General features: G+C 42.2%; 1 protein-coding gene and 1 long non-coding RNA gene across 4 annotated transcripts in view; one reads left to right on the forward strand and one right to left on the reverse strand.

Annotated features, from left to right (window-relative positions):
- The first annotated feature begins 429 nt into the window (after nt 1-429).
- LOC116913663 lies at nt 430-6565 on the forward strand. Its single transcript, XR_004389634.1, has 2 exons — nt 430-595; nt 6250-6565. It is a non-coding gene; the product is annotated as an uncharacterized LOC116913663 (long non-coding RNA).
- Nucleotides 4532-13874, reverse strand: part of Elf1 (E74 like ETS transcription factor 1) — a 96892-nt gene continuing 87549 nt past the window's right edge. For all 3 annotated transcript variants that reach the window (XM_032917950.1, XM_032917947.1, XM_032917949.1), the window contains 3 exons: nt 12137-12583; nt 5315-6683; nt 4532-5279 (listed from right to left, as the gene is read on the reverse strand). In XM_032917950.1, coding sequence (XP_032773841.1) covers nt 6086-6683; nt 12137-12583 — 1045 coding nt within the window. In that variant the 3' untranslated portion in view covers nt 4532-5279; nt 5315-6085. The remainder of the gene's footprint in view (nt 5280-5314; nt 6684-12136; nt 12584-13874) is intronic.

Below are 13874 nucleotides of genomic sequence, written 5' to 3' on the forward strand. Positions count from 1 at the left end.
CCCCTACCCGTGACGCGCACAAGGTCCCGCCCCGAGGGCGTGGCCACGAGGCCTGTGCCGGTCCGCATGCCCGGGGCGGGGGCTCCCGCATGACTTGTAGGCTTTTTAATATTGTTTCAAAGGCCGCTGTAAGGTACTGGAACCCGTCGGGGGGTTTCTCGTATTGTTAAAGCGTGTCACGTTAAGCTCTGTTTCCTCCGGTTTTCATCATGGCTACCGCAGGCGGCCAAGTTGTGCGTGACGTCATTCGTGGCTGCCAGGTCTCTTCCGGCAGCGAGCCGGGTATGGCGCATCAGTTCGCTCGACTATCCGTGGAGAACCCGGACGGGCTGGCTCGCCGGAAGTCACGTTACCGGCATGAAGAATGGAGTTTTCCGGAGGCCCAACCAGGTCCTAGTGCTCCACACTCCAAGCTTCCTTCCTAGTCCGCTTTCCAAACTAAGAAAAGCCTGTTTCGCAGGCACCGCGTGGATGAAAGTGACCTACAACTAATGGTCTTGTGTTCCAAGTAACCAATGAGCATCCCCCATCCCCCGCCATCCTTAGAGCCAAACATCAACTGGGAAACTTCCTGCGAGTTCTTTGAGACTAAGTGGTAAGAAGCAACAGGAAAGAGTGGCAATTATAGGTTCAGCGGAGCAAGTAGCAGAATTAAAATATCCGCTGCATTAAGACTGCACATTTGATTTAAAAGCTGTTAATACGCTCAGAAAGTCTTTTTACGAAATCCATTTTAGCAGGTGAAATGAAAAAGGCGGTCCATGGTTTCTTCAATCATGGTATGTAAGACCTCAGGTCTGGAAATATGACAGTCCACGAAGAAAAAAATTACAGTTTAGGCATTTGCGTACATCTCCCCACTGTTAAACTGGCCCACTTTTCTAAGTTCTTACTTTAAAAGAGCTTTTCTGGCACATTTTCCATACTAGCCAAACTCCTGATTGTGCTTGCTAGCTATCCTGGGTATTCTCATTTTTTGTTAAAAGCCCCCACCTACCACTCACCCCTTGCAGATGCAAAAAGTAGGGTTGGGAGGGCATTTGAAAATACGGAGAAACGAGTCCGTATTCAAAATGGAAAAAATGGAAGTTACAAAGATTTAAGTACGTGTGGGATCATCAAGAGATAGAAGTGTGGAATACTACAAAGTTTAAAGTGTAACAAATTTGCAACCTGTAGGTATATACCATCTATATTGTAAATGAGTGGTTTGAAGGGGGAAAAGAAGGGCTGATAGAAGATAACAGGTCAAAGAAAGGAAATCTGAACCCACTTGTAGGAATGGAGAAGTAGGGAGAGACAATTGAGGCAGAACAGGGCCAGCTGGCCACTAAACTCAAAGAGGTGCAGGTTTCTGGTTTGAGTGATTGCTGAGAAGATCGAATTAGCTGAAGTAAACTGAAGCTAAGCAGGTTTGTAAGGGACGGTAGAGAGTTTCCATTTGGATCTTTCCCATTTAAGGTTGTTGTTTTGTGTACCCAGCAGACACTAAACAGAAGCATAAAGATGAGGATTGTCTTCTGCATAAATGTCTTGAAAGCAAATGTTCATGTTATTCAGTTTGCAGTTCTTTATATCTTAATATCGTCTGCAACAAGTTTTCACGTACATCAACTTATAATCATTTCCTTTGTGCCAGCTGTGAGACTGCCTACTCAAAGGCTACTGAAACATGTCGATTGCTCACTTTCTACATTTAAGTTTATCTACTTGGACTTTTATTATTATTATTATTATTATTATTATTATTATTATTATTATATAAGTACACTGCAGATGTCTTCAGACATACCAGAAGAGGGCGTCAGACCCCATTACAGATGGTTTGTGAGCCACCATGTGATTGCTGGGATTTGAACTCAGGACCTCTGGAAGAGCAGTCAGTGCTCTAACCACTGAGCCATCTCTCCAGCCCTACTTGGACGTTTTAACAAAGAATAAAAGTTCATTATTTTATCCTCCACACAGATACCAACTAATCCAACCCCACTTACTGAAAAGAATCTTCATTTCCCCTCAGACGTGATGGCCACTTCATCTCTCCATTCAAAAGTCAAGGCATCTTCTTGGAAACAGAGGTGCCAGGCTTACCAGCACATTCATTTCAAATTTTCTAGACCCTAAAACTGTAACGTTCCTGTGCCTAGTAAATGACCCCGTCTTAAGAGTTCATGTTATAGTGGCACAAATGAATTGCTATCCTCCTAGTCAGTGAGAAACACTACTGACCTGAGTTAAAAGACTTGGTTTACGGTCTGGTGAGGTGGCTCAGTGGGTAAATGTACTTGTTACACAAGCCTGGAGAACTGAGTTTGCTCCCCGGGGCTTAGGTAAAGGTGGAAGGAGAGAACCATCTTCACAAAGATGTTCTCGGACTTTCTCCGCCTCTGTGTGTGTGTTTGTGTGTCTCTCACAATAACAAGATATAGTTTAGCTGGGCTTTGTGATACACACTTTTAATCTCGAATTGTGAGTCTGAGGCAGGAATTGCCAAAAGTGCAAGATCAGCTTGGGTTATAGAATGATTCAAAGTCAGACAGAACTATACATTGAGACCCCCTCTTGAAAAAAGTTTGCTACAAGTTGTTTATAGTATACTAATATATATCTATAAAATGTCATTAGTAGGCTGGAGAGATGGCTCAGAGGTTAAGAGCACGAGCTGTTCTCCCAGGGAATCAGAGGTTTGATTCCTCCGGACCTACATGGCAGCTCACGCACATCTGTAAGTCTCGTCTCAGAGGATCCAACACCTCCAGGCTTCAATGGGTACTTAACAGATGTGGCTCATGAGGGTTTGTACTGCTGTGACAAAACACCATAACCAGAAAGAAGTACAGTGAGGGGTAAAAGGTTTCTATTAAGTCCACATTGCTGTCCCTCACTGAAGGAAGTCAGAACAGGAACACAAACGGCAAGAACCCGAAGGCTGAGCTGATGCAGAGGCCATAGAAGGATGCTGCTTACTGGCCTGCTCCCAAGCCTTGCTCATCCTGCCTTCTTATAGAACCCAGGACCACCTGCCCAGGTATGGCACGACCCACAGTGGGCTGGGCCCTTCCCCATTAATCACGAATTTAGAAAATGCCCTACCACTGGATCTCATGAAGGCTTTTCCTCAACTGAGACTCCTTTCTCAGTGATGACTAGCTTGTGTCAAGTTGACACAAAACCAGCCAATACATCCATACATACATGCACACATGCAGACAAACAGGTGGTGGTTTGAATGAGAATAGCCCCGCAGTCTCTTAGATTTGAATGCTTGGACACTGGGGAGTGGCCCTATTTGAAAAACAAAACAAACACACAAACAAAAACCTAGGATTGGGAAGTGAGGCCCTGTTGGAGAAAGTGTGTCTGTGGGAATGGGTTTTGAGATTTTAAGGGCCCAAGCCAGGGCCAGTGCTGCCTTCCAATGTGGATGTAGACCTCTCAGTTACCATATCTTCCTGTATGCTGCCATGCTGTCCACCATGAGGACAGTAGACTAACCCTCTGACAGTGTAAGTAACCCCCAACTAAATGTTTTCTTCTTTAAGAGTTACCATGGTCATGGTGTCTCTTCACAGCAATAGAAACTCTAGACACACACACACACACACACACACACACACACACACACACACACACACACACACTAATGCTTTAAGGTTATGTATCAGTCCTGACACATGTCTTAAATCTCAACACTTGGGGGGCAAAAGTGGATCCTCTGAATTCAGAGATACCCAGAGGTACACAGTGGGTGACACCTCGTCTCAACGCGCACATGCACATGTACACACAGATGGGTATGAATATCTGAAAACTTACTGTTTACCACTAAGACAGTAGGGGCATACCACATTACAGAGATTTTTGTTCTGGAATTTTTCATTTTCCATGTTTAGCAATTAATACAAAAGCCTGATTTGGGGCTGGGGAAAATAATCTCAATGAAAATAATCACTTACTGTGTACGCCCCATGGCCTAGAAGGATCCCTAGGACCCAGGAAGTGCGGGAAGCAGTAGCACAGGGCCTGTAGGACACACCTCAGGCCCAGTCATGGCGAGCACCCACAGCCAGTGCTGTGCTCTCGTCTCTACGTGCATTCCTGCATGTGTACTCAAACATTTAAAAGGCTGACTAGAGCCACAGCTCCACACCACAAGTTTATTTTCTCTTTGGCTTCCTGTGACAGTCTCATTGCAGAGTTCTTTAAGCATTATTTACTAGGGCTGTGTGATGCTCAGAGGGTAACCAGGTTGTATGCAAGCCTACAAATCTGAACTTGACCCTGGAAACCCATGGTGGAAGAAAAGGTTGTACTGTGTTCCCCTTCAGGCATGGACATGGATGTGCACACACAGTGTAAGAACCTTGCCAGGTTTGGTTGGTGGCATGTGCCTGTACTCAGGAGTCTGAGGCAGGACAATCACTAGTTCCAGGACAGCACAGTGAGTTTGTGTCACTGCGTGTTTGTCGGGAGGCTTTGTGTCAAAAAGCAAATGAGTTACAGACAAGAAACATTTTCTTGAAAACAGAAATATTGAAAACTTTTACATGATTTAATAATAACAATTAAAGATACAAAAATGTTTAGAGGATTCCAAAATTTAAATTTTTTGTTTAAATACAAATTCATTTTATAATATGAAAACATATAATATTAGACCTCTAAACACAATAATTTTTCTTCTACAAAACTTTCTATACTAAAGAATCTGAAGAAAACAATTTCATGTGACATTAAATTACATTATTTACATTGGAAAAGTAATCTAAAAACCCTACTTCAAAAGCTTGGATATAGAATATCTTTGTATGCAACTTCCCTCCCCCTTCACCCACAGTAAAAAATGATCCAAATAAAAAACAAGTATGCCTTTATAATAACTGACTCAGCCAGACTGGCTCAGGACTCTAGTTGCTTCTCTGGACCTTGGAGCCCTGAGTCTCTTAGAATAGCAGTCTGTCATTTAGCACTCAGCTTACTAATAAGCCACAGTACATGGTGGGCTGAGGATTAATGAACAAAGAACTTAGGAAGAATTTATGGCGGACCTTACTGATAGTAATTTTGTAGGAAAACATTTTTAAGCAATATTTTACCTATATTTACTTAAGGAAACAATCTGGTAATATTCCAAATAATTTTAAAGTACAGATAATAAAATCATAAAATTTATTAGTAAGAAGGAAACTTATAGATCATTTTGTTTAGTCCAATGCATCCCTTTATTTTACCAGAAAGGCACAGACTATCAGGTGAATGGCCTGCCCAGGGTTACACACCTTGCAGGTGGAGTGGCCTGCCCAGGGTTACACACCAAGCTAGTAGAAATGTCACAAGTGCTGCCTTTATAATATCACATTTTGTGAACTCAGGTTCAGACATTAACATAGGCACACAATATTTTTGTTATTTTGGTTTTTCTGAAAGGTTTCATATAGCCCAGGCTGGCTTCAAATTCACTATGTAGCTAAGACTGTCCTTGAACTCCTCCTGATTGCCCCTTGTCCACCTCCCAAGCGCTAGGATTACAAGTATATGCCAACACATTGGGCATATACATTTCAATTTATGTTACTTTACAGATTCGTAGTATATTAAACAGTCCAGCCAACTAGAGTCAAGCTAAGTGACAGCGGAACAATTTTAATAGTATAAAATAAGTTTCTTGCATCTGAAAAGAGTCAAGACTTAAATTATACAAGTGGAATGAAAATGTTTCCTATATAAATTTCCTCTTGACGTATATTTAAGTAGTATTTTCGAACAATTCAGGAAGCTAATACAGTGTCAAGCTAGAAAAGAAACTTTAAAAATACTTATGATATAGCAACTGAAAAAAATCTCAAGAATTTCTTCATCGTATAAAATTCCTGCTCCTTCACAACTCAGTTCTGAAACATTTAGAGAGGAGACACACATGGGTTTTCCTCCTTATCTAGCAAAGGCAAAGGTCACTGTTTTTAACAATTACAAAATTAAGAACTTCTGTGGATTTATCTTAGAAAAAAAATCATGTTATGGTCAGACAACCTAAAAATGAGTTCAATTAAAAAAATAACCACCCATAATTCCTTTGGTGTATTAATTAAAAAGAGCTGGGCTCTAGCAGTTCATTCTGTGTGATGGCTACCTGAGAGGAAAACCCGTTTGAACTGGACACCACCATCACATAAGGCTGGGGCTGCTGTTCAATTTCCTCGGGGTCTCCATTCAAATGACCTTCAGCCTTTTTCTCCACCTCTGCTTTAGGAGTTTTTGTTTCCTGAGCTTTGATAACAGATGTGATCACGGTGCCCGGTGGGTGTGCAGCCAGCTGTGAGCTCCGAGAGAAAGTCACCACAGGTGCCGTAGCACTGAAGTTTGGAGGTGAAGCCATACTGACAGCTCCATTGCCAAGGGACTGAACGCTGCCTGTAAGGACCTGCTGTACTGGGGTAGGGCTGAAGACGATTGAAGGAGGAGAGCCCGGCTTCTGTGACTGTAGCAGGACATTTTCTTTCAGTACTGTCATGGGCTGTGACGATGGAATGGCTTGTAAAATAAATTTCTGCGGCCCTGCACCTGATGACGGGTCTGTGCTGGCTATAACCGTTGTGAGTGGCACTGTCTGGAGTGTTACTGTATGTAGCTGTTGGTTGCCAGGAGACACGACTACTGGAACCTGGGTTGAAGCCTGTATCGTCCTATTGAGATCAACAAACAAAAGTGAGACAATTAGCAAACGGAACATCTTTTAAAGCTTTAATACGTTACAAGTTATTCTTAAAAGTGCACCCATTGCTACTTCCCCGATTTTCTCACAGCATAATTAACATCATGCCAAACCTTGTTTTAAACATTATACAGGCCTGGTGTGGCACCAGGCACCCTGGCTCCAGTAGCCCATTACACCTGTAATCAGCACACTCAGGAGGCAGAGGCAGTTGGAGGCTGGCCTCGGCTGCGTAGAAAGCCCATGTCTCAGATGAGCTCTGTAAACACCACCACATTACCACCAGACAGTTGGGTATTGACACTAAGCAAGGCATTGATGGATGAGACAGACACACTGAAGCAACTCACTGTGCTCACTCCCAATAAATAGCCAACATCAGATAATAGTTTTCAACTTTAACATACAAGGAAAAATGCTTGATTAACTTTAAAACATCATATCTCAACAGGATTATCTATTTTTTAAAGGAGTTACTAGGACTTCAGTAGCTCATAATTGGTGTCAGATAGACATCAAGGAAGTCATGGCTAACTCCTACAAGTTCTAAGCCAATAGAGAACAAAATCAGGGCCACATTTTGGCAAAATAAAATACACATATATTTTAGCAATTTTAAACCAAAGTAATTTTCACAGTAACTTTTCCGAAACAGGTTCTTTCTGTGTTGCCCAGACTACACCTAACCCCATCCACCAGCAGATAGAATTATGGCCATGTACTGCCCTACCCAGCATAAAACTATAATTTAACATAAAAAAATCCAGTTAAGGAACTGGAATGACGAGCTAACCTCATTAGTAAATAAAAGTTTATAAATGATGTGACGACTGTGATTTTAAAGTTCACACTGTGGAGTTTACAGGGTGTTTCCTTGCTTGAGACACATCTCATAGCCTCGAAGTCTATCACCAGGCCCTGCCCCTCCCGCACACAACTTAAAGTTTACAGTTGTGCTTTCTGTTATCATCATAGTCAGTTGAAAACTCTGTATCTTGAGTTCAACTGTTCTCCCTGAATTTGGTGAAGTTATTTTGTGAGAGTTATACTTCAAATAGCTCAGTGCTAAATTAATCTCAACTAGCAAATTACTAAACGTGGATTTTGTTGTGCTAGTAGTTATAGGTGACCTGTCACACGTGAGAGGCCATATGAACAAAGACCATGTGAACTGGGAAAGACAGGGAAAGGCACAGGCAGCTCATCTGTGTGGGATGCTGTCTCCAGTTCAGACCCCACCCGAGGCAGCACTGGACATCATTCCATGGGAGAACATTACAGGCTGCTTCTTTTTCTTCTCTTCCTTTTTTCTTAATTTTGGAGACAGGGTCTTGCTGTGTAGCTCTGGCTGGCCTAGAACCTGCTATACCAACCACACTGGCTTCAAACTCACAGTGATCCTCGTGAATGCTGAGGTCACAGATATACGCCAGCGTGTCTGGCTTTGCTAGCTTTCTAGAAAGGTGGAGCTAGACGAGAGCAAGTGCCGAGTAATAGAGACTTAGTAGTGGGAGGAGTAGACCCAAAACCAAGCTGTGGTACCATTAGGCAAACAGAGGGAACGGAAAAACGACCTTAGGAGGCAGGCGTTCTGGCATTCCTGCATTCCCATTCCCGTCTTCCCATTCCTGTGCTTCCCATTCCCGTGCTTCCCATTCCCGTGCTTCCCATTCCTGTGCTTCCCATTCCCGTGCTTCCCATTCCCGTGCTTCCCATTCCCGTGCTTCCCATGTGGATGAGACTGACTGGGGAAATGAGAGTTTGAGTAGAATCTGACCTGGCCAGCTTTCCCAAATAGATACTTAAAGGTTGTGTGCATAGAAAGCCCGTGTGTGTGTGTGTGTGTGTGTGTGTGTGTGTGTGTGTGTGTGCATACATGCCACAAGGCACACCTGTAGATGTCAGAAGACAACTTGTATCCATCGGTTCTCTCCCTCTACCAGATGGGTCCCATCAAAAAAAAAAAACTTAGATCATGGAAGCAAATGTGTTGCAGTAAATTCTATTGCCCTAGATTTTCTTTTTTGTCTGTTTGCAGATAGGGTCTTACTATAATATAGCTCAGCTCACAACATGATGCTCCTGCCTCAGTATCCTGAGTGAGGAGACTGTAGCTGTGTACCACTGAAACAAGCAAGCACAGGGACAGCCTAGCAGCCTGGGGACCCCTCTCTTCATCAAGCTGCATATATCCCCCATGTCAAAGAATGGAATACATTGTTCCTCTCTCAACAACCATTGGTGACTCCTGTTTTGTGATTAGTTTCTATTCAAATGTGTCTCAGAATATGTCCAGATTCGTGTCCAGACATGAGTCTGGGTCCCCAGACTAATCTGAACTCATGTTAGTGCATTTGAGTTAAGGCAAAGTGTATCCTCTCGGTCAACTTTAAAGGGAAACATCCCTGCTTACCACCTTATGACTATACATAAGGGACACTTATGTGACTTTAAAGAGTATATTTTTAAAAATAAAAATAACATTCATAATAAGCCACGGTTTATACAACCCTTAAAAACCCTTTTCCTGGAACACAAAAGAAAGTCCTAAATATTACCTACTGTTCTGAAGCACCCTGGCTCCAGTAGCCCATGGCAAATGCCAAAACTTCTTGCTACTTTACCGTGTGTGTGTGTGTGTGTGTGTGTGTGTGTGTGTGTGTGTGTGTGTGTGTGTGTGTGTGTGTGTGTGTGTTTTCAATTCTTTGGATAAGACACCACGAATCTGGACACATCTGATCCAGACAAGAGTATCAGCAACACCACTATACCCAGGCACATGCCACTTTTTAAAGTCATGAGACTGTCCTATACTAAGTGTTTACATAAGTCTATAGATAAAATAGCATTTGTCATTGTCACAAAAGTCTGTAAGTATACATGCTCTCTCTATGTAAATGCTATGATCCTGACTTTACATGTGAATGCTCTGTTGCAAAAGGTGACAGGCTCCTTAAGGTAAACAGATAAAGTAGCTGTCTGCCTTCAGACCCGTCAGAACCATTACAATACTTCTTAAGTTCTGAATAACGCCAGCTGAAGATGAATACTATTTTAATTTTCATTTTTAACTTTTTGGGAGACCTATACATATGAATTTTTGTGCTTCACATCCATTGCCTTATCTCATAAACAGTTGAACTCTTCCTCGTGCGCTGCCCCCACGTGCATTTGGAAATCCTGCATGCAGACTAGAGCTAGCTCCAGGTTTGAAAACAGCCTTTTTGTGATAAGAGTGCTCTCTCTCAGGAAACATAGATTCTACTTACAGAATAAATAAACTATCTCACGTGAAAAAACTCTGGAGCAATTTTCACTAAAAAGTTGGAAATTACAATAGTGCAGGCTCGAAATCACAACACACAGGAGGCTAAGGCAAGAGGATTGTACACCTTGCCTCAGCTACATATCAAGTCTGTGTCTCAAAACCAAACAAAAGCTGAGTGAGGTGGTAGACTCCTCTAATCTAAACACACAGAGAAGAGGCAGGAAGACCAAAGGCCAAGGGCACCCCCTACTATCGAGTCTGAGGCCAGACTGGGACACAATATACCACGTCAGGAGAAATACTCAAGACGACACCATGAAGTTCCTGCAGCCACAGGAATGTCCAAACACTTTTTCTTTATAATTAAATCGTCATTTGTACACGATTCTGTTGCCTCAGGTTTTTCCTTCAAGTTAACTGCTGTTTTAAATTCCCAAGCTGCCTGTAACTAAGCAGAATCACATTGTGGATTTATGACTCATCAGAATTCTGAGGCTCGTTACAAGGCGTTTAGTTTGTGTTGAAAATCGCCTCAGGTGTCACCTAATTGTTACAGCCGCCTGTATGGTTAAGTACTCGCTGCTGTGTAGATGAGGAAATATCCCAATAGTTGATTGGTTGGCACACTTAATAACTGCAAGGCTGAGGGCTGAAAGCTTTGGCAGGTTTTCTTCCCACTGCGCTACCTTGCTTTGGAGTTAAACTGCAGCTTCAGACATTTTAGAGGGTAATTTTAAATGTCTTTAAACGAACTATTAGTGCATGAATAGGTAGTAGAGAAAACGGACTTCCACATTTTCAGGGACCATTCTCAGAAAACACTTTACTTGAACTAGCATGAAGTCAAAGTCAAATGAAAACTTTTAAAGACTAGGGATACATATTATAAATTGAGTCAAAGGAAAAACTGAAATGTTGATGATTTACATAAGCTTACATAAACCCTTTCCTCCCCACCTTGCTTTAGGTCATGGTATTTCATCGGAGCAGTAGTAATCCAAACTGAAGAGGCAGTGGTTCTCCCAGACCCAATAAAGTTCTACATATAATTCATGTTCTGGAAACCCATGACAGAATAAAGGAAAAAACCCTGAGCTGGTTAGTTTTATGTCAACTTGACACAAGCTAGAGCCATCTGAGAAGAGGAAACCCCAGTTAAGAAAATGCCTCTGTGTAATCAACCTGTATTCGTCTGTAGAGCGTATTCTCAATTAGTGATGGGGGGCTGTGGGGGAGGGGTAGCCCCTGGTGGTGGGTCCAACCCTGGGCTAATGGTCCTGGGTTCTGTAAGAAAACTAGTCATGAGGAGCATTCCTCCATGGCCTCTGAATCAGCTGTCTCCAGGTTCTCGCCCTGTTTCCTGTCCTGACTTCATTTAGTGATGGATTATGATGTGGAAGTGTAAGCCAGGTAAAACCCTTTCCTCCCCAGCTTACTTTTGGGCATGGTGTTTCTTCATAGCAATAGTAACCCAAACTAAGACAAGCCCCAAGAACTATAAATATCCACTTAATTTTAGACCAATATCTCTTGATTTATTCTAAAATCAAATGAGAACAGTCCTAAATTTTTCAGAGAACCAATCTAAAGATAGGATTTTTCTTGGTCAATTAGATATTTAACACCTTTTCAAGTCTGATTTGATTAAAGCAGACTGGGAGACTTTCCAACATCTGGCACATTAACACCTGAAGAAGAGAACCTGACGCCTGACCTTTCCCCTTAAGCTTCAGAAGTATTCCCAAAGGATCTTCCCAGGTGATGACATATTTTTCCTATTCAGTGCATCCTGATTTCTCGGTTATGAAAGTGAGTTAGGAGCATGCACTACTCTTGCAGAGGTTAGGGAATTCAAATCCCAACACTCACCTCAAGCAACTCACAACTGTCTATAGCTCCAGTTCCAAGGGATCTAGTGTATCAGACCTTCACAGGCTTCTGAGGTCAGGTACACAAAACCCGGACACAGACACAAACACAAATACACAAAATTAAAAATAAACAAAAAGGGAACCACTGACAGAATTAGAAAATGGATTTAATTTTGCACCTGAAACAATCTGTTGACCAAACCTCTGCCTTCTGAATCCTGACCCACTAACAAGCAATGCCATCACACGTCACACGGCCATGTGCTCTGGTTAGGGTTTTCTCACCTAATGCCCTGAACTGAAGAACCTGCAGCTTCCTCCTGCATGGTGCTGGTTATGCTTGCTTCTTCGGGGATGGCTTGTACTGGCTGTACCACGTGGACAGTCCGGAAGAGCTGGGTAGGATAGGGAGCCTGTGAGGGCTGCACTGTCCTCAACACTTCTGAAGGCTGCCCGACTTCCACGGTGTCTTTGGGTTTTGCAACTTTAGGATTCCCTGGTTTTAGAATTGTAGTGGCCCCTCCTTTTATTCCTGGACTTGAAGACATTCTTGGTCGGTTTGCTTGATTCCGACTGGAAGTGGTCGTTGAAGATAAGGACTGATCTGAAGACTCTGTGCTGGAACTTGGACCCTCATCGTCTATGTAGATGAGGTCTTTTGGCATTTCTTTAAACTGATACACCAAGCGCTGACCTTCCACTTTTGCAAGAATACCTCTTTGGTAATAGTACCTAGTCAAAGCAGACGATTTCGTCAGTATCTTACTAAATCAAATAAAACCTTATTCAACTAAATTAAGATGACATTCAACAAAATTATTTTTTCCTAATCAAAATTTTAGGGATGAAGTTTTTAAATGAGAAAAATTGTTGTTTGTAGATATATATTATATATATATATATAATATATTATACGCAGATTAATTCCTATGAGGGACTGAAAAGATGATTCAGCCTGCTTGCCTAAGATCCTGAGCTCAGATCTCCAGCACCCTGCAAAGGGAAAAGAGAAAGGGACCTGTAACCCCATCCTGAGGAGAGAGACAGGCTGATCTCTTCAGCTTATTGACCAAGCAGCCTGGTTGAATCAGTGAGCTCCAGGTTAAGTACAAAACACAGCATGAGAATTCTGACTAGGAACTGTGAAGAATGACAGGAGGTTTGCTTTTCTCCCTCCCTGTTCTCTGCTGCTAATTGGCTGGGATGATAAAATCTATGAAAAAACTCAAGACGTCCTTCCCTTACTAGCATGAATTCATAAAAATTAATAAATTTAACTCAACTGTGCAAAATTTAGTGATTTAAATGTCAGTGGTTTTAATAAAAATCAAAAAACTAAGCAATTCTTGAAAACACAAACCTATGACTTTTGTCTCCTTTCCCTAAGTCTCTTTCCTCAAACACTGGTCCTTAAATCCACATAAAACCTTTCCTTAGGGTTGAAGAGGTGAGTCAGAACCCACATAATGTCTAGAACTCCAATTTCAAGGGATCCAATGCCTACCTCTGGCCTGTGTAGGCACTGGGTACTCACATAGCACAGACATATGTGCCAGCAAAACATTCATATGCATAAAATACATCTTTAAAAAAAACCTTAGTAAGTTCCAAGTCTGAAGAAGAAGGAGGAGGAAAAGAAACTGGAGAAGAAGAAAAAAAGAAACTGTGAGTTCAAGGCCAGCATGGTATACATAATCCAGTCTCAAAAAGAAAAGGGAAGGGAAAGGAAAAGGAAAGGGAAGGGAAGGGGAAGGGGAAGAGAAAAGGGAAAAGGGAAAGGGAAAAGAAAGGGAAAGGGAGGAAAAGAGAAAGGAAAAAGGGAAAGGGAGGAAAAGAGAAAGGAAAAAGGGAAAGGGAGGAAAAGAGAAAGGAAAAAGGGAAAGGGAGGAAAAGAGAAAGAGAAAAGGAAAGGAAAAGGAAAGGAGGAAAGAGAAAGAGAAAAGGAAAAGGGAAAAGGGAAAGGAGGAAAGAGAAAGGAAAAGGAAAGGGAAAAGGAAAAGGGGGAAAGAGAAAGGAAAAGGGA

The sequence above is a fragment of the Rattus rattus genome, chromosome 12 (assembly GCF_011064425.1).
Source record: "Rattus rattus isolate New Zealand chromosome 12, Rrattus_CSIRO_v1, whole genome shotgun sequence".
Taxonomy (NCBI): Eukaryota; Metazoa; Chordata; class Mammalia; order Rodentia; family Muridae; genus Rattus; species Rattus rattus.